General features: G+C 45.8%; 1 protein-coding gene across 7 annotated transcripts in view; it reads left to right on the top strand.

The window, feature by feature from the left end:
- The window catches only part of mtss1 (MTSS I-BAR domain containing 1), a 280,139-nt gene that overhangs the window by 212,237 nt on the left and 40,279 nt on the right, over positions 1-27,623 (top strand). For all 7 annotated transcript variants that reach the window (XM_072556077.1, XM_072556073.1, XM_072556075.1 and 4 more), the window contains 3 exons: positions 6,661-6,745; positions 7,767-7,858; positions 8,646-8,720. In XM_072556077.1, the coding sequence (XP_072412178.1) occupies positions 6,661-6,745; positions 7,767-7,858; positions 8,646-8,720 (252 nt within the window). The remainder of the gene's footprint in view (positions 1-6,660; positions 6,746-7,766; positions 7,859-8,645; positions 8,721-27,623) is intronic.

Consider the following 27,623-nt stretch of genomic DNA (forward strand, 5'->3'; position numbering starts at 1 on the left):
AGTTATGAAGTTATTTAAGCTCAAAATGTTAACCTCAGAACCTTCTAGACCAGAATGGCTTAGAAATAGAAACCAGAAATAAGGCTTCAAGGAATCCCAGCTTGTCTTGTGATCTGGGTATTTTTGATGGTCTGGCAGAAGATGTGGTAGTCTGCCTCTAACCAAGTTAACTTTTTCTGAGGGTCTCTGTCTTTTTGGGAAAGAGGGCCATTAGATACTGTCTCCCTATTTTTCCATCTGCCTCCAAACTGTAGCTTGGCACTGGACAGTCTTCAGGTCAGAAACAGTGAACCAAAAATGGAAATGCTGGAGAAACTTGGCAGGTCTGGCAACATTTGTACAGAAAAAAAGACAATTAATGTTTTGAATCCAATGACTCTTCACTGGAACCAAGAAAGGTCACTGGATTTGAAGCGTTAACTTTGTTTTCTCTCTGCTGTTGGATCTGCTGGGTTTCTCCAGCACTTTGTTTTTGCTTCAGATTTCTCGCACCTCCATTTTGCTTTTGTTCTGCAGAGACAGTGGATACTGTGCTGGAACAATAGCTGGGTCATGGGGAATATGAGATCAAACTGAATGAAGAACTCTTTGATTCAGGCTGCAGATGGCTTATGTCATCAATGGAGAGGATCAGCAGTTTGCAAGTCTCTCAGAAACACCCTGCCAGCCACCTAAACATCCTCACTGATTATTCAGGAAATCAGTTTGATGTGCTTTTTATGGTATGTGGAGGGTTTGATATTTCAAAATGTAAACTGTGGGGAGAAAAACAGCAATGAAGGATTCTAGCTCCTGTTTTCCAGTTGTGGGTGAGTTTGAAGAGAAGGTTCCAAGCTGTATAACATGGGGTGAAACAATATGGATTCGAGACCAGTTCTGATGGTGAAGCTTGTGGGCGATGTTTAAATATCGCACACTGACACAAAGAACAATACAGCACATGAACAGGTCCTTCAGCCCTCCAAACCTACACTGCCACATTCTGCCCTTCCATATTAAAACTGTCTTCACTTACAGGATCCATATCCCTCTGTTCCCTTCCTATTCATGTATTCATCCAGGTGTTTCTTGAATGCTATTATGTTTCCTTCCACCACCACCTCTGGCAGCGTTTTCCAGATACTCACCATCCTTAAGTATGGAAAAACATGCCTTGCACATCTCTTTTAAAATCCTCCTCCCCCACCTCGCACGTTGATCCTGTGTCCTCTAGTAATTGATCCCTTCACCCTAGGAAAAAGCCTCATACTTCCCACTCTATCCATGCTATTCACAATCTTCTAAACTTCTGTTAGGTCACCCCTCAACCTCCTGCGTTCCAGTGCAAACAAATCCAGTCTATCCAACCTTTCTTCAAAGCTAACATTCCCCCCCCCCAGTACCAGGCAACATCTGATAAACCTTTCCTGTGCCCTCTCCAAAGCATCCACATCCTTCTGGTGGTGGGATGACACATTGAGTCAGGTTGGCTGTGGGAACTTGATCTTCTGTGTTAGTTCTGAATCACCCTGTATACTCCAGTGGGAATATAGAAGTCAGGTTGTTAACACCATTGAGTGATCATTACTCCAAATGGAACTCTCTCTCCAAATCTCAAGTCCTGATCCTAGCCCCATTATTGCAGGGAATTTGAGTTCCATTCCATTTTCCTCCACCACTCCTAGCTTTTTTTGTGCTTAGTTCTCATTAAATGACCCTTCTCAGCCCCTTACTCACCCTCTTCTACCATTTGCTTGTAAATTTAGCACCAACTTGCACACAGCAGCATCTTTATACGGTTCACTTCCAAACTTGCTACTCACTCAGACAGTCTGCTCTCTCCTCACTGTCACAGACAGTGAATAATATATGGATAAAATGTGCTCAGTGTCACTGCCAAGATATAACTTGATCCAGGTGCTCAGTCTGCTTGTGGAATGTGGGATAGAATCCATTCTCTCTCCTAAGCTTCCTTGCAGTGCTGGGGGGAGAGTTTACAACACTTTGAATCCTCTCAAACCGCGCAGCATTTTCAAGCCCTCCTCCAAGTTGCTCAAACAATCACCAGGTTGGCTTTCACATGCAGAGATCAAGCAACAGAGGTCATGTATCTTTTGTTTTTCAGTTTTTTACAGGGATCAATCAGTCACGTGGGAAAGGTTAAGATTGCCGACTGCTAACAGGCTCCAAGCTTGCAGTCTGACCTTCCATAGGCAGCAGTTCACATCAGCCTTTGTATCCTTCTGCCTTATTGGCCTTACAGCTTGGTCTGATTTTTTTCCCTGGAACTTTAATAGCTGGGGGGGTTCTTGAACCTGGAGCATTGCTGATTCAGCTGAGATGGTGATCAACATCATTCGCTGAACGAAGAAGTGGGATAGACAGCCAGTCTGCTGCACAAAGTGCTGCCCATCAGCCCCCTGGGGAACTGAGTAAGTGAACGCTGGAGTCTGTGATTAGCCTTCATTATGATGCTCTCCATGGTGTCTGCTGTCACATAACATTCATCTTCCGCCTGGGCAGCCTACAGCCCAAAGGACTCAACATTGAATTCTCTCAGTTCAAACAACTTCCCTTCCCTTTGCCCAATTCCCTTCCCAGCCCCTCCCTCCCCTGCCACTCCTCCCAGCGACCTATCGGATTCATTCCTCCCACTGATCGACCAGGTCATAGCCTCTACCTGTCTTCACCAACCCCTACTTCACCACCCTGCTCCCCCCACACCCACCCCCAGTCCTGAAGAAGGGTTACATCTGAAACATCCTGATGCTGCCTGGCTTACTGTGTTCTTCCAGCCTCCTGCCTGTCTACATCACATAGCTAGGTAAAAACAATGACTGCAGATGCTGGAAACCAGAATTTAGATCAGAGTGGCGCTGGAAAAACACAGCAGGTCAGGCAGCATCCGAGGAGCAGGAAAATCGACATTTTGGGCAAAAGCCCTTCATCAGGAATAGAGGCAGAGTGCCTGCAGCGTGGAGAAATAAATGAGAGGAGGGTGGGGAAAAAGTAGCATAGAGTACAATAGGTGAGTGGGGGTGGGGATGAAGGTGATAGGTCAGAGAGGAGGGTGGAGTGGATAGGTGGAAAGGAAGATAGGCAGGTAGGACAGGTGATGAGGGTGGTGCTGAGGTGGGGGGAGGAGGAATGAGGAAACTGGTGAAGTCCATATTGATGCCATGGGGTTGAAGTGGTCTGAGGCGTTCTTCCTCCAGGCGTCGCCATTCAGCCCATTAGTCAGTAAAGCTGTATCTCTGGGTAAATGGACACAATCCTGGGGTTACAGGGAGTAGATGATGATATCAAACTCAATCAAACAGTGTGCTGATTTTTATGAAGAATGATACACTGCAAAAGACCATTCAGCCCCTTGATCCCATCAGCTCTTTGAAAGAGCAATCCCATCAATCCAGTCTACTTGCTTCCCCAGCCCTATAATATTTATCCAATTCCTTTTTGAAAGTGATAATTGAATCTGCTTCTACAGCTTGTTCCAAATCATGAGAACTTACCATGAGAAGGTTACTTCTGAACACCCTCCACTTCCTTTTTCATTACCTTCAATCTGGTTCCTTTGCTTTTGTGATTAATTTACTCACTTAACATTTGATAATATTGAACATTGGTGTCCAATCTTTCATTGTCTTCCTCTGTTCTAAAAACAGCAATAACCCCATGTCCTAAAATATGCAGGGCATTAGACAAGTTTAAAATACTCTATGCCGAGACAAAAATGAGGAAATTCAAATGTGAAATTGAATAGAAAACAATTGAAATGCAGAGTTGGTCAGTCAATATGTGGTTGGTGTCTCAGATGGGCTTTTTTCAGTCTGAGTCCTCTGGGGTATTTTTCCAAGTTTATCGATTTTTTTTAAAAAATATTTCTTTCTGTAAATGTGCCATGGCACCAGATTTAACCATATGAGCTTTATGTAGCTGTCTCTTGAATGACACTGCACCACAGGTTACTGCTTCATTGTAATACAGGAGAGAAATCAAATAAATTGAATCTGTGTTCCTTTTGTTCTTGTGTAATCAAATCTCCTTTGGTGATATTTCTCAGCACTGACCCTCTGACAGTGCTCACTCCCTCAGCACTGATCCTGTAACAGTGCCTGCTCCCTCAGCACTGACCCTTGGACAGTGCGGCTCTCCCTCAGCACTGATCCTGTAACAGTGCCTGCTCCCTCAGCACTGACCCTCTGACAGTGCGGCTCTCCCTCAGCACTGACCCTCGGACAGTGCGGCTCTCCCTCAGCACTGACCCTCGGACAGTGCGGCTCTCCCTCAGCACTGACCCTCGGACAGTGCGGCTCTCCCTCAGCACTGATCCTGTAACAGTGCCTGCTCCCTCAGCACTGACCCTCGGACAGTGCGGCTCTCCCTCAGCACTGACCCTCGGACAGTGCGGCTCTCCCTCAGCACTGACCCTCGGACAGTGCGGCTCTCCCTCAGCACTGACCCTCGGACAGTGCGGCTCTCCCTCAGCACTGACCCTCGGACAGTGCGGCTCTCCCTCAGCACTGACCCTCGGACAGTGCGGCTCTCCCTCAGCACTGACCCTCGGACAGTGCGGCTCTCCCTCAGCACTGACCCTCGGACAGTGCGGCTCTCCCTCAGCACTGACCCTCGGACAGTGCGGCTCTCCCTCAGCACTGACCCTCGGACAGTGCGGCTCTCCCTCAGCACTGACCCTCGGACAGTGCGGCTCTCCCTCAGCACTGACCCTCGGACAGTGCGGCTCTCCCTCAGCACTGACCCTCGGACAGTGCGGCTCTCCCTCAGCACTGACCCTCGGACAGTGCGGCTGTCCCTCAGCACTGACCCTCGGACAGTGCGGCTCTCCCTCAGCACTGACCCTCGGACAGTGCGGCTCTCCCTCAGCACTGACCCTCGGACAGTGAGGCTCTCCCTCAGCACTGACCCTCGGACAGTGAGGCTCTCCCTCAGCACTGACCCTTCGACAGTGCGGCTCTCCCTCAGCACTGACCCTCCTACAGTGCAGCACTCCCTCAGCACTGACCCTCCAACCGTGCGGCACTCCCTCAACGCTGACCTGGCCATTATAAGGCTACTTCTTCAATGTCTCCAAAATCCTGGAATTCCCTCCCTAAGGACGTTGGGTCTACCTACAGCACATGGACTGCAGCAATTCAGGAAGGTAACTCACCACCACCTTCTCAAGGGGCAACTAGGGACGGGCAATAAATGCTGGGCCCAGTTAGTGATGCCCATACCCTGTGAGTGAATTAAAACCAACAATAAGCAGCGAAATTGCTGAGGTTTGATGTCGCAGCCATGGAGGGATTTAAAACGATGTCACCCTGAAGGTTGTGTGAAGAAACCAAATTAATTGAGATATTTGCTGAAGTTGTGAGAAGCCTGTAGCTTGGAGGAAAAAGAACAAACCAAAACAGAAAATGGTGGAGAAACTCAGCAGGCCTGGCAACATATGTGGAGAGAAAGCAGAGTTAATGTTTTGAGTCCGGTAACCCACCTTTAGAAGTTCTCTAACTATGTTTTGTCTGCCATGATATTACCAGATCTGCTGTGTTTCTCCAGCTGTTACTGGTTTTGCTTCAGATCTTCAGCATCCATATTTCTTTGTTTTTTGTTTAAGAACAAGTTTGATTTCCTCCAAGCATCCAGATGGTTTGTTTTTTGTACAGTCACAGATATCTGCTACTCTCTTTCCCTAACTCCAAATATTCAAATTCAGTGAAAAAAATGGTCTCAATAATTTGAATGTTTTGAGTTAGAGTATTAAAATCTGATTAAACGAGCCTGTTGTGAGAATGAGTGTACCAGCAGTGAAGGTTTTGTTATCATTTGTTTCTGATTTTTACTTTAACTTTTATTTCATTAGGTCTTTGATCAACCATCTACACATAACATAATCACTCCCAGGATGGGTGTAGCGCAGTGTTAGATACAGAGTAAAGTTCCCTCTGCAACACACTAATATCAGCAAATTACTGAAGTAACTTGGGAATGGCCTAATGGTATTATCATTAGACCAGACACTCAGCTGGTGTTCTGGGGACCCAGGTTTGAATCCTGCCACAGTAGATTGTAGGATTTGATTCTACTAATGAAAAATGTGTGGACTTAAGAATGAATGACCATGAAACCATTGATTATCTGGTTCACTAATGGACATCTTACAGGGAAGGAAACTGCCTTCCTCATCTGGTCTGGCCAGGATGTGACTCCAGAGACAGCAATGTGGTTGACTTTTGGCATGGTGGCTCAGTGGTTAGTACTGCTGTCTCACAGCAATAGGGTCCCAGGTTCGATTCCAGCCTTGGGCGACTGTCTGTGTAGAGTTTGCACACTCTCCCCGTGTCTGCGTGGGTTTCCTCCGGTTGCTCCGGTTTCCTCCCACAGTCCAAAGATGTACAGGTCAGGAGAATTGGCCACGCTAAATTGCCCATATTGTAAGGTGCATTAGTCAGAGGGGAATGGGTCTGGGTGGGTTACTCTTCAGAGGGTCGGTGTGGACTTGTTGGGCCGAAAGGTCTGTTTCCACACTGTAGGGAATCTAATCTAATCTCTGAAATGGACTAGCCTGCCACTCAATTCAGAACAGCTAGCGATGGGAAATAACTGCTGGCCAGCCTGCGATGGCCATGTCTCTCAAGTGAATGAAAAGAAATTCTGATGTCTCTGTTTTTGTTTCAGGTGCTACAAAAGAGATTGGTTCAGCTCTGACCAGGATGTGTATGAGACATCGCAGTATTGAGTCAAGGCTCAAACAGCTCACTGCGTAAGTCTGCTGTAGAAGTTCACCAAATCACAATTGTTACAGTGCAAAGTTCAGTCCATTCACCCCACCCTATGGAAATTAGCTCGAGTAACCTGAATGGTGTAGTGCCCTTGTTTGTCTCTAATCCAGCTAGTTAAATCTGTTTCAATAATGATCTGAGAGTGGGAATAGTTTCTACCTAACTACACTGTCCAGACCCCTTAGGATGTTGAAAACTCCTCTCCAAGGAAAACAATCTGAACTTCATTTGACTGTTTTTCTATCCTAGGTTTCTCATCTCTGGAACCATTCTCATCAACCTGTTCTGTACTTTCTCCAGTGTTTACATCCTGCAGGAATCCCATAATTGTACACCTAGAGCCAGTTGAGTCTAACCAGCGCCTTATACATTTCAATATAACCTCCCTGCACTTGTACTCCATCCCATCACCAATAAAATGTAACACACTGTATGCCTTATGAACCAATCTCTCCCCGTGTCCTCCCACCTTTAATGACATAGAATTATGCATTCAGGTCTTACTACTCCTGAACACTGTTTAGAATCACATTGTTAATTTTATATTTTCTCTTCATGTTCTTTCCTGTCACTGGGGAGGCAATACACCAGATGGGAGCTGTGTCCATGGTGATAGAAGCACCTATCCATTCCCCGAACTAATGAATCCCCAATCAGTACTGCTCTTCAGCTGGCTGTCTTTCTTCCTTCCTGTACAGCTGGGCCACCCATGCTACCCTGGGCTTGGCACATGCTGAGGCACTAACACCCTCACCAGTATCCCAAACGGAAATTAGTTCTTGAGCAGGACCTTGGTGGACTGTCTAATGATCATCCGACCACTATTCAAGTTATTTGTATTTTTTAAAACAAAAGCTTTGTCCATCACGTTTTGATGGCTCTTGCTCATCTCAGCCACTTCACTGTCCAACCGTCTCTTTCTTTCGCTTTTTCTCTTTTTCACAGACATATGCATTTTCATTCATGTTCTAAGTTGTGTTGATTTTCTTTTTCCTTTGGCAGTGCTCTGACTGACAGTTTGATAAACCCTCTGGAGGGTCGGATTGAGGAGTGGAAGAAAATTGCCAACCAACTGGACAAGGACCATGCCAAAGGTAACATCCGACCCCCCGATCCTGACGCTCGCAATTCGGGCCTGAGTCTCCTCTCACGTTGGCTCTTCGATCAAATTTCATAGCCAATAGGAACAGCTTTTCCTTTTCTACCCTATCCAAACCTGTCATAATCTGATAAACACCTGCCAAATCTCCCCTCAGTCTCCTTGGAGCAAACGTGAATGGCACCAGCTTCTCCAGCTTACTCTTGTAAATAAAGTCACCAATATTGTCGCAGAATCACAATGAAGTATACCCGTGCTGCAGGGTTACATGCTCGAATGTCGACGGCTAGGATGAGCAATTACTCCCAGTAGCAAGTGGACCCGTTGGGTTTCTTACTGCAGTAAGTAGTTCTAACATCCCAAGTTCAGATCTGACCTGATCTTGCGGAAGGTGGTTGTGGGGATGAGTTTCTAGTTAGCACAGGTTGACATTCTCCTCAGTCCCTCGTCATTCTATGTTGCATGCAAGTCTCAATAAAGACAGGTCTGTGCGTGTCCCACGCTATTCATTGGGTAAGTGATTCATTAAAGCTGCTCCCACGATTTTGGTGCAAAGTTGTGGTCTGGAGAACAGATCATGATGTGTGGCAAGTGTAGCGATTCACAGTGGCTTCCAGCATCTGCAGTAATTTGCTCTTTAACCATTCACAGTGTTGGTTGGAGAGTGCCAAAAAATATCAAAGTGATTGCTGATGTGTGACAAGACTACACTGTTACTTTTGTCAGATTCAGTTCCTTTAAACCCTCCTTATTAATGATGTCTCCGCTGGTAATTGTTGCAGAATACAAGAAAGCTCGACAAGAGATCAAGAAGAAATCGTCTGATACACTAAAATTGCAGAAAAAAGTGAAGAAAGGTTTGTGATTTTTTTATTGTGGGGTTGAGCAATCTTCATTTGCAAGATTTTCATGGAGCTGAATAACATTTATTGACTGATCTTGTGAGTTCCATTGAACAAGTGTAAACAAACTGAGGAAGGGAGCAATGTGCAACCAGGCAACTGAATGCAACTCTCAATAACTGGGAAGTATTACAAACCTAAATAATTAAAATGCTCACTTAATCCCTTCACACTGTTTCCAGTCACCAGCTACTGTCCTTCCATTGGTTCATGCATAGACTAAAAACAAAATGCCACACGTATGAGTAATAACTGGAGATTTCTAGAGAAAGAATTAAGCTTACTTAAAATTTAATTAAGTGTTTGATCCTTAGATACATATTCCCTTTTAGTGTTTTACAGCAATAAGGCTGTGCTGCACATTTGGGGTAAGGTTTATTGTCTAATGTTCATCTTCCACCAGATGTTTCGAATGATTTGTTGCTGGGAAAGACATGAAAAGTTGGCCTGTTGGCTAGCCTCTGGCTATAGATTGTGACCCCTAGAAAGAAGGATAAATTGAGATTTGTCCTGCACCTTGTTTTACAGCCAACAAAGTTCTGTTGAAACATATTCACTGTTATGGTGCAGGAGATGCAGCAGCCGGTTTTGCACAGCAAGAGCCCACAAACAGCGATATGAACATGGTTGGTTTATTTGAGTGCCAGAATACAGGGAACAGCTCCTTTTCTCTTTCAAGTAATGCCTTGGGCTCCACCATTCCTTTGTACCGACATTCCAAAACTTCCTCAGTACTGATCCTCCAGCAGCACTGATTCTCTGAGAGTGTGGTGCTCCCTCAGCACTGATTCTCTGGTAATAACAATAACTGCAGATGCTGGAAACCAGATTCTGGATTAGTGGTGCTGGAAGAGCACAGCAGTTCAGGCAGCATCCAAGTAGCTTTGAAATCGACGTTTCGGGCAAAAGCCCTTCATCAGGAATAAAGGCAGTGAGCCTGAAGTGTGGAGAGATAAGCTAGAGGAGGGTGGGGGTGGGGAGAAAGTAGCATAGAATACAATGGGTGAGTGGGGGAGGGGATGAAGGTGATAGGTCAAGGAGGAGAGGGTGGAGTGGATAGGTGGAAAAGGAGATAGGCAGGTAGGAGGAAATGACCTGGGAGTTGCAGTGGGAGAGGGACTCCCTAAGATCCACTCCACCCTCTCCTCCTTGACCTATCACCTTCATCCCCTCCCCCATTCACCCATTGTATTCTATGCTACTTTCTCCCCACCCCCACCCTCCTCTAGCTTATCTCTCCACGCTTCAGGCTCACTGCCTTTATTCCTGATGAAGGGCTTTTGCCCGAAACGTCGATTTCAAAGCTACTTGGATGCTGCCTGAACTGCTGTGCTCTTCCAGCACCACTAATCCAGAAACTGATTCTCTGGTAGTGCGGCGCTCCCCAATTTGTCAATCACATTAAAGTGAATATGCATGAATGAAAAGCACACTATAACAATGACTGTATTGTGAGCAGTGTTGGGCCCATGTATGTATGAAAACATATACTGGAGTTGGAGGGGGTCCAGAGGAGTTTACAAGAATGATCCTGGGGATGAAAGGCTTGTCCTGTGAGGAGCAATTGAGGACTCTGGGTCTGTAGTCAGGGTTTAGAACAATGAATGGGGATCTGATTGAAGCGTGGTTACAGAATACTGAGAGGCCTGGATAGAGTGGACATGGGCAAGATGTTTCCACCAGTAGAAGAGACTAGGACCCGAGAGCGCAGCCTTAGAGTGAAGGGACAACCCTTTAGAACTGAGATGAGGAGGAATGTCTTCATCCAGAGGATGGAAACTCTGGAACTCATTGTCGCAGAGGGCTGTGGAGGCCAAGTCATTGATTGTGTATTTACGACAGCGGTAGATAAGATATTGATCAGGAAGAGAATCAAAAGTTGCAGGGAGAAGGCAGGAGGTTGGGGTTGAGAAACGCATCAGCCATGATTGAATGGCAAAGCAGACTTGATGGGCTGACTGGTCTATGTCTGCTCCTGTGTCTTATGGTTTTGAGAGATTTGGGAGTGTGTAGAGACTCATGGCAGGTGACCAATACACCAACATCCACCACAGCAGATGACTGAAAGAACTGGAAACCAGACGAGACATTTTATTATCATGTGGAAAACATAGGTTCTTTTATTAAAAGTGATTACCTCACTTCCTCCCCAGCATCTTGACACCTTTTATTTGTCAGCGATGTTTAACAGCTTCTCCTTAGAAAATGGGTCTGAAAATGATTTAACATGTTCTCTTATTTTTTTAAGCTTCCTTTCTGACTCAGTTTTTTTAAGCCAAGAGGCTTATCTTGGCTTTGGGTTATGTTCTGTCAGTGCGTAGAGTGAATCACTTTCGCATATTTTTGCAGCTAAGCTTCGTCAATGGAAATGATGACCTGTGAGTTATTGGTTAACCACTGGAATTGGAAAATTCTCCCTCTAGGTGATTAGCAACAAATATTCTTCAGCTCCCACCGCCCCTCCAAAAAAAAACACACGCACAACTGTCTCCCTCTTTTACTTCCTGATTAGAAAGCATTAACTCATTTGAAGTGAAGCCTTGTGATTGTACCTTTGGATTGCAGCCTAGTCAATGATGATGAATACTTATATTCTCTATCAGATTCTAAGAGATGGGAGTGTACTTCTGTGCTCAGTGTGATGTACATGGTCCGCAGCCAGGTTCTGAACCACACCAGTTCCGATTGCAGAGGGAGCCACCTTCCTATAAACAGTGACCCCAGCACAATAGGAAATTACCTTGAAGGGACTATCAATTAGCATGATTCCTTTATTCTAGGTGAATATTCTGAATTAAAAGAGGCCATGAAATGAAAGTGCTGATGTTGGACAAAGTCAGAAGTCAACAACAACAGGTTTACTTGAAATCACTTCACCTTCACCTGACAAAGGAGCAGCTCTCCGAACACTTGTGGTTTCAAATAAACCTAATGGACTAAAACTGGTGTTGTGTGATTTCTTAGTTAAAAGAATTTAGCTGACTCTCACTTTGCAAGCTAGAATGTATGTTTATTTCATATTTGAAATTGTACCCATTTGATGTTTTCAGTTCAATACACTAACATGCACCATCCCTTAGAGTTGTAGAGATGTACAGCACGGAAATAGACCCTTCTGTCCAACTAATCCATGCCAACCAGATATCCTAAACTAATCCTGTCCCATTTGCCAGCGTTTGGCCCATATCTGTCCAAACCCTTAGTATTCATATACCCATCCCGATGCCTTTTCCATGTTGTAACTGAACGAGCCTCTACAACTTTCTCTGGCAGCTCATTCCATACACGTACCACCCTCTGCGTGAAAACGTGGCCCCTTAGGCCCCTTTTAAATCTTTCCCTTCTCACCTTAAACCTATGCCCATTAGTCCCGGACTCCCCTACCTTCGGGAAAAGACCTTGACTATTCACCTTATCCACAACCTTCATGGTTTTATAAACCTCTATAAGGTCACCCTAAGCGGCCTTTCCATGTGAGGAGTCTATCAATCAGAGGCCCTGCAGAAAGCAGTGAGGAAGAGAGGAGAGTTCGAGCAATACTTCCTGACGTCAACCCCGAACAGTGTGACTGATCTTAAACCTTTGCCCTCTTGTTCTGAACACTCTTCTCGAGAAATATCTGCCTTATCTAATCATTTAAATATTCAGAATGCTTCAATTAAGTTCCCCTTAATCATCTTGACTAGAGGGAGTACAAACTTAGGCCATGCTCCTGTCCTCATAATTTAATGCTAGACCTTGGTACCATTCTGAATCTGTACATGAGACAACCCTAACCCTAACATCTTCAAACACAGTTAAAAATCACACAACACCAGGTTATAGTCCAACAGGTTTAATTGGAAACACACTCGCTTTCAGAGCGACGTTCCTTCATCAGGTGATTGTGGAGGGCTCGATCGTAACACAGAATTTATAGCAAAAATTTGCAATGTGATGTAACTGAAATTATACATTGAAAAATTGATTGTCTGTTAAGCCTTTCATCTGTTAGAATACAGTGATAGTTTCACTTCTTTCACGTGTAAATCACAAAACCCTTTTTTTATTAAAAAGTTGCATTCTCAGGTTAGCTGTTAACAATGGTGATACCCCTCCCTACGGGTACCGAACTTAGCTATCAGCCTCTGCTTGGCCACTTTCCTCTGCTGCCTGTCCCGACGTCCACCTTGGAGGATGGTCACCCGAAGGTCCGAGGCTGAATGTCCTGGACCACTGAAGTGTTCCCCAACTGGGAGGGAACCCTCCTGTCTGTTGATTGTTGTGCGGTCCCCATTCATCCGTTGTCGTAGCCTTTGCTCGGTTTCCCCAATGTACCATGCTTCCGGGCACCCTTGCCTGCAACGTATAAGATAGACAACATTGGCTGACAACGCTCGAACAAGATTTCTTCTCTATGCGGGATCTCCAACCAACATTGTACCCCGGGTACATTGATGACATTTTCTTCCTCTGGACCCATGGCGAGGAGTCACTGATAAAACTACACAGTGACATCAACAAGTTTCATCCCACCATCAAACTCACCATGGACTACTCACGACTGTCTGTCTCATTCTTGGACACGTGTGTCTCCATCAAGAACAGATACCTCAGCACCACACTCTACCGCAAACCCACAGACAACCTCACAATGCTACACTTCTCCAGCTTCCACCCAAAACATATTAAAACAGCCGTTCCCTATGGACAAGCCCTACGCATACACCGGATCTGCTCAGATGAGGAGGAACGTGGCGGACACCTGGAAGTACTCGGGGATGTCCTCACAAGAACGGGGTATGATGCCCAACTCATCGACCGCCAGTTCCGACGTGCCACAGCAAGGAGCCGTAATGATCTCCTCAGGAGACAGACACGTGCTGCAACTGACAGGGTACCCTTCGTTGTTCAGTACTTCCCAGGGGCTGAAAAATTATGCCATGTTCTTCGTGACCTGCAACACATTATCAATGAGGCTGAGCACCTCACCAAGACCTTCCCCACACCTCCACTACTTGCCTTTAAACAACTGCCAAACCTCAAACAGGTCATTGTTCGTAGCAAACTGCCCGGCTCTCAGGACAACTCCATACAACCCTGTCACGGTGGACGCTGCAAGATGTGTCAGATTGTGGACATAGATACCACGATTACACGTGGGAACACCTCCCCAACTTGTACATGGCAGGTACTCATATGACTCAGACAACGTTGTCTATCTTATACGTTGCAGACAAGGGTGCCCGGAAGCATGGTACATTGGGGAAACCGAGCAAAGGCTACGACAACGGATGAATGGGCACCGCACAACAATCAACAGACAGGAGGGTTCCCTCCCAGTTGGGGAACACTTCAGTGGTCCAGGACATTCAGCCTCGGACCTTCGGGTGACCATCCTCCAAGGTGGACGTTGGGACAGGCAGCAGAGGAAAGTGGCCGAGCAGAGGCTGTTAGCTAAGTTCGGTACCCATAGGGAGGGCCTCAACCGGGACCTTGGGTTCATGTCACATTACAGGTGATCACCATTGCACTACACACACACACACTCACATACACGTGGACACAGGTACATACAGACGTGCACACAGACACCCACACCCACACTCCCACATCCACCCCCTCACAGACTTAAGACACTCTGCACTCACCACACACGCACACATACACTTTCTCACACTCACAACCCCCACCCCAGACAGACAGACACACACACACAGACACACAAAGACCCACATGCATACATATATTTTGTGGGGTGAATTTGTACTTGCAGAGTTACATTGCACTTTGCTCAAAAACTGCATACATTCATGTAGAACTCTGAGCTCAAAAACTGCATGAATTTATGTAAAACTCTGTTATCTCACTCTTTAGATTAGAATCAATCTAAACATCAGGTCATAGACAGAGAACACAGGGGGCTAACACCTTCAACATATTGTCTAGCTATCACCATTGTTAACAGCTAACCCAAGAATGCAACTTTTAAAAAAAAACAGGGTTTTGTGATTTACACATGAAAGAAGTGAAACTATCATTGTATTCAAACAGATGAAAGGCTTAACAGAATCAATTTTTCAATGTATAATTTCAGTTACATCACACTGCAAATGTTTGCTATAAACTCTGTGTTACGATCGAGCCCTCCACAATCACCTGATGAAGGAACGTCGCTCCGAAAGCTAGTGTGTTTCCAATTAAACCTGTTGGACTATAACCTGGTGCTGTGTGATTTTTAACTTTGTACACCCCAGTCCAACACCGGCATTGCCAAATCTTCAAACATGCTCCCCACCCCCCTTTTGCTGAGAGCTGACAGTTCCTTGCGTTTTGCGTGGGAGATTTGATGCACACTCAAGAGACTTGCACAAAATATCATTGACAGCTGATGATACCCAATACAATCCATAAAATGTGTTTCCATTGCAAGTCCCCTTTAAGAACATAAGTTTAAAGATCTGTGTCTGTCTGTGACCAGAAGGAGCTGCACGGGTTGCCATGTTTTAGCGACATTGAGTTTTTATAGCATGGTGAAAGGCCCATTGACCCACTGAAGGTGGAAGTGGGTACTACAGATGAAGGGCCTTTGCCTAAGATGCTGCCTGACCTGCTGTGCTTTTACAGCGCCACTCTAATCTTGACATTGACCATTGTGCTCTGTCATCGAACATTTGTGAGGATGTTAACAATGGGTTTGAGTGAAGGGCAGAGATGTTTGAAATAATAAATCACAGGAGTTTCGAAAAGTGCTTTGGGAAACTGTTTGACGGTCCCATTTCCTCCACCCAAACCAATCCCAGGAAATAACTGAAAACTGCTGGGTAAGCTGCCGTTGGGGGTCACATGAAGTCTCAGGCTTGTGGCAATACCTGGAATTGAGTAAGTGGTTTTTGATAGACTGCCTCGGGATCTGTAACGCTGGACATTACAGGAGGTCGCAGTTTAAAATATCGGACTAGAAAGGCAGTTCTATTAAGAAAGAAAGGGATTTTTTTTTCTGGTCATCGTTATGGTGAGGATCACTTGGAAAGTGTTCCTAATTTAGTTTAAAATTGTGAACAGAGGAAATTTCATCACTTCCTGATGAATATTAGATCTGTGCCCCTCCCTGTCGCCTCCTTTGTTCTCAGATCAGTTATTCCCTCCCCAAAAGGGCTGCTTCACAGCCATTGGTTTTTGCAAGCTTCCAGAAGCAGTACAGTAAACAACTAGATAGTCAGGCCAAATCCTGAAAGATACATGGAAGGCAAAAAGGGCTTCTGTTTAATGTTTCATTTTAAAAACAGCATCTCTGGCCAAATGACAATTCCTTGGTATCTCACTAGTTTTAGATTTTAGCATTAATTGTGTGTTCATGTCTCTGAAATGGGGATTCAACCCACAATTGCCGACTCAGACAAGATTGTAATCCCTAAGAATGAAGAAGTTTGTTTCTGCAGCCCTTTCAATAAAGCATCAGCCCTTTCCAAATTTTCTGCCAAAGCTTTGAGTTCTATTGGTATCTGAAATTGAATTATTTTGTTACTATTTTGTCCTAACTTGGATAAATCAGTAATGGCATTGACTTCTGCTTTGGTATGTAATTGAGATATGCTTCTTTATGTCAAGATGAAAGGCAATGGATATTGTGTGTTTATATATTTTCCTCCATTAAGCCATTGAGATCTGAAAAGGTCACACGTTAATGAGACAAAGAACATCGAGAGAGTTGGGCTGAAATCCCAGTGTAACCAAATCATTGCTTATTGTGCTGTCTTGTAAACTGAGCTTTTAAAGAATTTCTCACTCAACTGGTTAAACAGGACTATTTGGTTCATAAGCAGCTGACCAGAAAGTCCACTGTCTCATAGAATTAACCCTTCAACTGTTGATTTTAAGAGCAGAAATTTTCAAGCTCTGTTGTTTCCATAACATCTTCCACGAGCTGTGTTCCCTGTCCAACTCCAAAAGTTGGGAATTAATTCCAGGCTGACAGTCCCGGAGAGTCAGTGCTGAGGGGCTGTCACACTGTCAGAGGGTCGGTGCTGAGGGAGTGCCGCACTGTCGGAGAGTCAGTACTGAGGGGATGCCACACTGTCAGAAGGTCAGTACTGAGGGGGTGCCACGCTGTCGGAAGGTCAGTACTGAGGGAGTGCTGCACTGTCAGAGGGTCAGTGCTGAAGGAGTGCTGCACTGTCGGAGGGTCGGTGCTGAGGGAGTGTCGCACTGTCGGAGGTTCGGCGCTGAGGGAGTGCTGCACTGCCAGAGGGTCAGTGCTGAGGGAGTGCTGCACTGTGGGAGGGTCAGTGCTGAGGGAGTGCTGCACTGTTGGCGCTGAGGAGGTTCTGTGTTCTCAGGCGATCAGTGAGTGCTGTACTGTTGGAGGGTCAGGACTAAGTAGGATAGCATTAGACCATAAGACATAGGAACAGAAATTAGACCATTCAGCCCATTGAGTCTGCTCAGCCAATCAATCGTGGCTGATAAGTTTTCAACCTCATTCTCCCACTTTCTTCCCACAACCTTTGATCTATCCCTGTTTAAATATACTCAATGACCTGGCAGTGTGGCAGTGATTCCCCACTCTCTGGCTGAAGAAGTTTCTCCTTATCTCCATTCTGAAGGGTCTTCCCTTTACTCTAAAGCTGTGCCCTCGGGTCCTGGTCTCTCCTGTTAATGGAAACATCTTCCCAATGCCCACTCTGTCCAGGCCGTTGAGCATTCTGTAAGTTTCAATGAGCTTGCCCCCCACATCCTTCTAAACTCCATCAAGTATAGTTCCAGAGAGACCTCAAACGTTGCGAATTTGTTTAGCCTTTCATTCCTGGGCACATTCTCGTGAACCTCATCTGGGCCCGCTCAGGGCCAGTACATCCTTCCTGAGATATGGGGCCCAATATTTCTCTCAATACTCTAACTGTAGTCTGACTAGAGCTTTATAAAGCTTCAGAAGTATATCCCTTTTATATTCTTGAGATGAATGACAACATTGTATTTGCCTTCATAACTACCAACTCAACCTGTAAGTTTACCTTGAGAGAATCTTAGATTAGAACTCCCAAATCCCTTTGCACTTCTGATTTCTGAATTTTCTCCCCATTTAGAAATTAGTCCATGCCTCTCTTCTTCCTGTCAAAGTGCGTGACCTCATATTTTTCCATGTTGTATTTCATTTGCCACTACTTTGCCCACTCTCCTAACCTGCCAATGTTTCTGCAGCTGCCGCACCTCCTCAATGCTACCTGGCCCTCTACCTATCTTTCTATTATCTGCAAACTTAGCCAGATTTCGCTCAATTCCTTCATCCAGATCATTAATGTATAAAGTGGAAAGTTGTGGTCCCAACACTGACTCTTGTGGAACACCACTAGTCACTGGCTTCCATCCTGTGAAGGACCCTTTCATCCCCACTCTCTGCCTTCTGCCAGACAGCCAATCTTCTATCCATGTAAGTACTTTGCCTCTAACACCATGGGCTCTTAACTTACTCAGCAGGCTCCTATGCAGCACCCTATCAAAGGCCTTCTTAAAGTCCAGGTAGATAAGGTCCAAGACCAAGCTCTTCTTGGTCTAACCTGCTCATTATGTCCTCAAAGAATTCTAGTAGATTTGTCGGGCATGACCTCCCCTTGATAAAACTATGGTGACTTTACCCTGTTTATTCGAGAATCGATACTGAGAGAGTGCTGCACTGTCGGAGGTGCTGTCTTCAGTTGAATTGAGGCCCTATTTTACTCTAAAGCATAGCGTGGCACAACATCAAAAGACACAAGGTTCCCCTTGCATCCATATCATGAACTGTCCCAGAACCAAACTTTCTAACACAGAATATGTAGTCACTAACACGTTTAATGTGGGATTTTGCTGTATGCAATTTCAACGTTCCCTTTCCTGTAATACAGTAGTGACTATACTTCAGGCTGAGTGCCTTTGTGACGTTCTGTAGTAAGACGAGGGCTTATACAAATGCAAGTCTTCACTAGGATTTTCTCATCTTATTCCTGGAACTTTTCATGGGGAAACAGGCCATTCACCCCAAAATAGTCCATGCTGATCTAAAAGTAAAATATAAGCGTGCTAGAGATTGAAATATAAACAGAAAGTGCTAGAGAAATTTGCAAATCTTGCAATTCTGAGGAGGAGTCACAATAGTCTTGATGTGAACTGTTTCTCTCTTGACAGGTGCTACCAGACCTGCTGAGTTTCTTGAGCACTTTTTGTTTTCAGTCAGTGTTCCATGTCAACTGCCTCCCACCATCTAACGTACCAGTATACCACAAATTGCTTTTAAAAAGCAGGGATTAAAGCAAATGCAAAATTTTTTCTGTTATATTTGCACAAAATTAGCAATAAGGGCAACACGGTAGCCCAGTGGTTAGCACTGCTGCCTCACAGCGCCAGGGACCTGGGTTCGATTCCAGCCTCAGGCGACTGTCTGTGTGGAGTTTACACATTTTCCCCGTGTCTGCGTGGATTTCCTCCGGGTGCTCCAGTTTCCTCCCACAGTCCAAAGATGTGCAGGTTCGGTGAATTGGCCATGCAAAGTTGACCACAGTGTTCAGGGATGTGTAGGTTAGGTGCATTAGCCAGGGGAAATGTAAAGCATTAGGATAGGGGCATGATCTGGGTAGATCTTCAGGTGGTCGGTGTGGACTTGTTGGGCCAAATGGTCTGTTTCCACACTGTGGGGATTTTACGATTCTACGAAAATCAGTCATGGGAATATTTAATTCCTGACTCTTCCGAGTAATCCTCGTACTGATGTTCTTGCCTAGGGGGCAATGTTACTGGAGGGCAGGCTCCTTGACATTATGTGAATATTTGAGCTCAGTGCCAGTTGCTCCATTCATTTCAAAACAATGCTAGCAAAGGTCATGCAAACACATTTGACAACATCCTTCTGGTTTTCTTCTCTATTTTACACATATTACTTTGACTTGTCTGTATTTCTCTTTCTCTGAATGATGTCCCAGCTATTCTGAGGGTGCCATCCATGGAATCCTGCCAGTCTGAAGCAGCTTGCTCTTCTGGTTAGCCAGTTGTGAATGAACTGTCTCTGGATAGTCTTCTGAAAAGTTACCGTGTACCAGTATACAACAAAAGACATGCACTTACTCAGCATTTGTGACCTTTGGATGCCCCAAAGCACTCAGGTTTAAGACAAGTAGCTTGTGCAGGGAGGAAAAAATAGAGAAAATTACCTACGAGTAACTTATTATAGATGTAGATTTACTGGCTGACAGCTCAGCAAGCAAACCTACATCCAGAATCTCAATCTGAGCTACAAATCTTCTCAAAACTTGCTAACTTCTTATAATTAAAATATGCATCTATAGATTGTGCAACTTGGGCAGTGTCCCTTAGGGGTGATGGGTGCATGCTTGTTACCCTTCACTGGGCTAGTGCACTGAAATACAAACCATGTTCATAGTTCTTTGAAAGTAGAGTTGCAGGTAGGTAGGTAGAGAAGGGGTGCTGGCAGGTGGGACTAGATTGGGTTGGGATATATGGTCGGCATAGACGAGTTGGACCGAAGGGTCTGTTTCCGTGCTGTATATCTCTGACTCTATGATGGTGTTATTCCTGGAGTCACCATGAAAGTTAAAGGTTTTTAGTGGTCTGTTACTACTTGGTATTTCTCAGTAATTTGAAAGATCCTGATTAGAGAAATTGAGAGAGGATCTGGGGGCGAGGTGATTTATGAGTGGTAGTTTAACTATCCTGTCCAGGAAGATGGAGCTTTGTGAGTGAGAAAACATATTCATGTTGCTCAAGATCAGAACAGGCTGCTCAGCACATGGCGGACCCCATGTTTCCCAAATGCCTTATGTACACAAAGCGACTAGATGTCTCTGCATTGGAATGTGGTTGTTATGGCAACAGATTAGGCTGCCGTGAGCCTGTTAATGGTGTTGCAGCATCCCCTGTACAAATGACCTAGAATATTCAGTGGGAACGCGCGATTTGAAAGCTGCTGAGTCAGCAGTCAGCCATGTGAGGCTTGTTTACCAGGCAGCCTGGCGAGAGAGAGATCTTGTGATCTTTCACATGGTACGCCTCACACAGGAATAAAAAAAAAGGACAAAATCTGATTTTAACTGAGATTGAGCAACTTTACATAATCCACGTAGTCGTAATGATCCAATATCATTAACTAGTTCTACATTCTTACCAGTTTTGAAGAGTTGTTCAGCATGTGAATAATTAAACCAGTGCCCCTCATACTTTAACCTTTCAATTCATTAAAGGCGTGGTGCCAAGTATCCCTCAACCTCCTCTTAGCACTGCTTGTTTATTTGGTAAAATCACTCATGACATGGCTCACTGATGTCCTTTTAGAGAAGGAAATCTGCTTTCATCACCTGGTCTGGCCTAAATGTGACTCCAGACACGCAACAATGCCCTTTCAACTGCCCTCTGAAATGGCCTAGCAAGCCACTCATTGTAAGGGCTGCTAGGGACAGGCAATATGTTTTGACTAGCCAGCTAACCCATTTGCCACAAGTTAACTAAAAATAAAATTCCCCAAAGCCTGTTCACCATCTACAAGGCACATGTCAGGAGTGTTATGGAATACTCCCCACTTGCCCTGGCTGGATGCAGCTCCAACAACACTCAGGAACTTGTGAACATCCAAGACAAGCCAGCCAGTTTGATTGGCACCACATCCACAAACATCCACTCCCTCCACCACCGATGCTTGGCAACAGCAATGTGTACTATCTGCGAGATTCACTGCAGAAATCCACCAAAGGTCCTCAGGCAGCACCTTCCAAACCCATGACTACATCCATCTAGAGGGACAAGGGCAGCAGTTTCATGGGAACACCATCCCTGCAAGTTCCCCTCCAACCCACTCACCATCCTGACTTGGAAATACATCACCGTTCCTTCAGTGTCGCTCGGTTAAAACCCTGGAGTTCCCTCCCTGATGGCATTGTGGATCAACCTACAGCACATGGACTACAGCGGTTCAAGAAGGCAGCTCACCCCCACCTTCTGAAGGGGGCATCTAGGGAAAGGGGTAATAAGTGCTGGCCAGCTAGCAATGCCCATGTCCAATGAGTGAAACAAAAACCTTGCCAATAAAATGAATATCAACTACTTATTAACAAGTGATGGTGAGGAAAATCCAGTCCTCAGTTTTCTTCAGTTGGTACCACCCGCAGCTGAGCGTCAGGGCTGAGCCGCAGCTGGGAATTTAACTCCGTCTGGATTGAGGGAGCGCTGCATTGTCTGAGGGTCAGTGCTGAGGGAGTCTTGCTCAACTGGAGGTTCTATTGCTAATTTGAATCCTAGAATCATACCATGTTTGGCCTATTGTGTCAGTACCTGTTAAAGCCAGGTTTTCCTTCTTATCCACTTCTGAATATTCCTAGACATCAGGATTCTCTGGGCAAAAGTGAGGACTGCAGATGCTGGACATCAGAGTCTAGATTAGTGTGGTGCTGGAAAAGCACAGCAGGTCAGGCAGCATCCAAGGAGTAGGAAAATCGACGTTTCGGGCAAAAGCCCTTCATTAGTCCTGATGCTGCCTGACCGGCTGTGCTTTTCCAGCACCACTCTAATCAGGGTTCTCTGGGCTTGTTGTTCCTACATTTCACCTGAAAGTAACATGTTGAGCTTCTACTTTCACCAATTTCTTTTCAAACACACTCATCTCCTCCTGGTTCTGCAGTAGATATATCCTGAAATAGCTGTTCCCAGATTTCATAAAAGCTTGCCTTCCCTCAATTCTAAACCCTTTTTAACAGGCCATCTTTTTCCTTTTCCATAACAAACTCTGCTATGTTTGAGAATAACCCCTGTAACCAATATTAATCCATCAATCAATATCACAAATCTGTGTCTGCATTGCTGTTTGTTTGGTATTGTTGCTGTATTCATTGCTGTAACAGTCAGACCTGTGGATTATTGCATGAAATAATCCAAGCCATTTCAGAGTAATGCTGAAAATGTGTTGCTGGAAAAGCGCAGCAGGAATCCTGATTCCTGAAGAAGGGCTTATGCCCGAAACGTCGATTCTCCTGTTTCTTGGATTCTGCCTGACCTGCTGCGCTTTTCCAGCAACACATTTTCAGCTCTGATCTCCAGCATCTGCAGTCCTCACTTTCTCCTCCCATTTCAGAGTAATGTAAATCTCGCTCTGGGCGAGATTGTGGAGTAGTTGGAAGTGCATGGTAAAGTAGGGCTGAGCCACCACAGCTTTGACAAGGGGAAGTCATACCTGACAAATCTGTTAAAATTCTTTGAGGAGGTAATGAGCAAGTTAGACAAAGGAGCACCAGAGGATTTGATCTATTTGGATTTCCAGAAGGACTTTGAATAAGTGGTGCACAGGAGGCTGCTAAATAAATTAGGTCAAATGATGTTAGGGCAACGTGCTGGCATGGAGAGAAGATTGGCTGATTAGCATAAGGCAGAGAGTGGGGATATGGGGGCTTTTTTAGGATGGCAGCTGGTGACTAGTGGAGTCTCACAGGGGTCAGTATTGGACCCACAACTATTCACATGATATATTAACGATCTGGATGAAGGAAATGAGGGAATTGTTGCTGAGTTTACAGATGTCACAAAGATAGGTGGAGGGCAGGGAGGCTATAAAGGACTTGGACAGGCTGCGAGAGTGGACAAAGAACTGGCAGCGGAATTCTGAAGCACATAGGGACTTGAGAGAATCCTCTACTTGGACTCCTAAGATTAACATGCAGGTTTGTATGGCAGTCACAAAGGCAAATGCAATGTTAGCATTGTTTTCAAGAGGGCTAGAGAGGAGCAGGTGTGCACTGCTAAGGCTGTATGGGGGGCAGGGGGAGGGTGTGGTTGGAGGATATGGGGCTGCATTCCCTGGTTGTGGTTTATTATGAATGGAAGACTTTTTCTGAGAATTTGAAACTGATATCCCATTAAACATCAGAGTTTTCGCTGGAGGGTGAACATCAGAAAGTTGAGAGGAAATATTGTGGTCAGGTCTGTCAATGTAATCATCTCTCAGGATATCGGCACATAATCAGAAGCAGACTGACTGTGTGTCATACAGCTTCATACCCTGTGTGACCAAAGACCATGTCTCTGAACAATGGAATCTCACTTCAGCCATTGCATTTTTCTTTGTTGAGTGTGTTGCATTTACTGTGAGTGCAGAGATAAAGTACAGTCGTCACTATAACCATTAGCCATGCCATTCTCAGAAACCTCTCCCTATCTCAGTCCAATTTTCTCCTGTCTCTCAATAAATCTTCTTCTTGCACACACTGCTAGCCCCCCAACATGTTACCTGAGACAGTGACTCAGCTGTACTGGATAGAGTATAATCACTGATAAAAGGATGCAGTAGGTTCAGAATTTTGACATTTGTTTAGAAATGATAACTGCATCATCAGGCAATCAAAGTTATTTTGGAAAGCCAACCCCAGGTCCTGATGAACCTATCCCAACAGAAGTCAAATTAGTTTTGTGTGAATCCAAGGAAAGCGATGGGACCAGACAGAGTACCAGGCCGTGCACTCACAGCATGCGCAGATCAACTGGCAGAGATCTTCTCGGACATCCTCAACCTCTCCCTGCAGCAGGCCACTGTCCCGGCCTGTTTCAATAGGGCCAACATCATCCCTGTGCCTAAGGAGGCTCATGCAGCATGTCTCAATGACTACCGTCCAGTGACCCTAACCTCGGTGGGCATGAAGTGCTTTGAAAGGCTGGTCATGGCAGTAATCAACTCCAGCCTCCCCACTACTCTTGACCCACTCCAATTTGCCTACCGGACCAACAGATCCACGTCAAATGCCATATCACTTGCTCTTCACTCCTCCCTAGAACATCTTGACACCAAGAACAGCCACGTAAGAATCCTACTCATTGACTACAGTTCAGCCTTCAACACTATTATCCCCTCAAGTCTGATGACTAAACTTAGTGATCTCGGACTAAGCCCCACTCTCTGCAACTGGATCCTCAGTTTCCTGACCCACAGGCTACAATCATTGAAGATTGGGGACAATATTTCATCCTCACTAACACTCAACACTGGAGCCCCCCAGGGCTGTGTACTCAGCCCCCTACTGTACTCACTGTATACCCATGACTGCGTCACCAAATACCAGACTAATGCCATTTACAGGTTCACTGATGACACCACCATAGTCGGTCAAATCTCAGATGACAATGAAACAGACTATATCAGGAGGTGGAAGACCTAGAAAAATGGTGCACTGAGAACAACCTAGCTCTCACTGCCAGCAAAACCAAGGAATTCATTATTGACTCTCAGCGGATGTTACTCATGCCCCCCTCCCACACACACATTAACAGCACAGAGGTGGAACGAGTGGAGTGTGTCAAACTCCTGGGAGTGGTCATCCACAACAAGCTTTCTTAGACTCCTCATGTGGACACACCGGTCACAAAGGCCCAACAATGTCTCTTCTTCCTCAGGCGGCTGAGGAAATTTGGCATGACGGCGAATACCCTTGCCGACTTTTTATAGGTATGCCATCGAGAGTGTTCTGTCTGGATGTATCACTACCTGGTATGGCAACTGTACCATTCAAGATCGGAGACAGTTACAGAGAGTGGGGAACTCGGCCCGGACAATCACAAAGGCCAACCTCCCATCTACAGAATCCATCTACCAGGCCCGCTGTCAAGGAAAGGCCGCCAGCATTCTCAAAGATCCATCCCACCCTGGCAATGTTTTTCTACAACCTCTACCATCGGGGAGAAGGTACAGAAGCCTGAACGCACGCATCTGCCAGTTTTGTAACAGTCTCTACCCTAATGTTGTTAAAATACTGAATGGGCTCTCAAACTCTTAACATTCACCTGTACCTGTGTTTTTGTTTTTGCCGCTGTTTACCTATTATTTACTATCGATGCTACTTAACTCTGTGATCTGCCAGTATTGCTCACACAACAAAGCTTTTCACTGTGCCTCGGTACACACGACAATAAATTCAATTCAATTAGTAGACTAGCCGCAAACACAGACCATTTAATATCTTCCAGTTTTCTTCACTCGGGCTAAACCTGTGAAATAAATGCCAAGCCATTAGCATGGGCTCCTGCCCACACTGACTCAGCAAATCTACAGAAGTTAGCAGTCAAATAATGTGTGCTCCTGCAAGAATTGGAAAGCTGTCTTACTGAGCCTACAAATTGATTGAGGATCTTACAAGAAATCCCTGGTGCCTGCCCAGTTAGCCACAGATTAACATCTGAGAATGAAGTGTGGGTGTCCCCACAGACTGCTTCAGAACCAAGCTTTTGCTCTGCGTGATGATGAGCTCAGGCCAAGCTGTGATACGGCAATGTACAATTTACACCTTTACACGTTCTGTAGAGACTAATCTCAATACTGGCTACGGGGGAGAGCTACTGAAAGACGATCAGTGTCACTAACATCTGTGTAACTTGAGATCTAATTCAGAGACCTGACCACAGAATCTAGGTTTAGACTTCACTGCATTACTCACAAAGTGCCGCACTGTCGGAGGGTCAATGCTGAGGGAGTGCCGCACTATCGGAGGGTCAGTACTGACAGAGCATCGCACTATCGGAGGGTCAGTGCCGAGGGAGTGCCGCACTGTCGGAGGGTCGATGCTGAAGGAGTGTCACACTGTCGGAGGGTCAGTGCTGAGGGAGTGCCGCACTATCGGAGGGTCAGTGCTGAGGGAGTGCCGCACTGTCGGAGGGTCGATGCTGAAGGAGTGTCACACTGTCCGAGGGTCAGTGCTGAGGGAGTGCCGCACTGTCGGAGGGTCAGTGCTGAGGGAGTGCCGCACTGTCCGAGGGTCAGTGCTGAGGGAGTGCCGCACTGTCCGAGGGTCAGTGCTGAGGGAGTGCCGCACTGTCCGAGGGTCAGTGCTGAGGGAGTGCCGCACTGTCGGAGGGTCAGTGCTGAGGGAGTGCCGCACTGTCGGAGGGTCAGTGCTGAGGGAGTGCCGCACTGTCGGAGGGTCAGTGCTGAGGGAGTGCCGCACTGTCGGAGGGTCAGTGCTGAGGGAGTGCCGCACTGTCGGAGGGTCAGTGCTGAGGGAGTACCGCACTGTCGGAGGGTCAGTGCTGAGGGAGTGCCGCACTGTCGGAGGGTCAGTGCTGAGAGAACTCTGCTTCATCTCTATTACAGAGGAGCAGGAGTAAAGCTATTTGGTGCTTCGAGTTTGCTTAGCCATTCGGTTCGATCACACTGATCTATGTCTCAACCTTCCTGCCCTTCAATTAACTGCTTTTGCTGCATATCCTTCAGCTCTTTTGCCCAACAAAAATGTATCTATTTCAGGCTTGATAGCTCTAATTGACCCACAGCCTCAGCGGCTCTGTTGTGGCCCAAAGTTCCAGATTGTCCCTGTCCCTTGTGTAAAAGTGCTTCCTGTCATCAACCCTGAACAAACGGCCTCAGGTTTTAACATTCCACTGCCTCGGTCTGGACATGCACACACACAGCCACTGCCCTGAGTTGATTCTGTAGGCATTTTGTAATCACCCTGTTCAGGTATTTTATGTGACATCTCGAGCAGGTGGGACTTGAACCCAGGTCTCAGGGCTCGGAGTTAGGGAAACCGTCTCTGCCATAAGAGGCTCCTAATAGTTTCCCTGTATCGAGCCATTTAGTTATCCCAATTTTTCTAAACTTCAGGAACACAAGCCCAGTTCCTGGAGCCCTATGCTCACAACGTAACCCTTTGAGCTGTAGGATCTTTCTGGTGAATGTGTGCTTTATCCCCACCCAAGGCGAGTTCCATCTCGCTGAGGTGTGGCTGTCCTGTACAGTGCAGTTTCTGCGGAAGTGAATCCGTTCTCTGTGGCACCATTTCCTCAACTATGTCCAGATACCCTTCAGATAACGACCAGCTCTACATGAAAATAATTGCTCTGGTGATCTTCCTGTTGTGCTGAAGA

Source organism: Chiloscyllium punctatum, chromosome 37, assembly GCF_047496795.1.
Source record: "Chiloscyllium punctatum isolate Juve2018m chromosome 37, sChiPun1.3, whole genome shotgun sequence".
Lineage (NCBI taxonomy): Eukaryota > Metazoa > Chordata > Chondrichthyes > Orectolobiformes > Hemiscylliidae > Chiloscyllium > Chiloscyllium punctatum.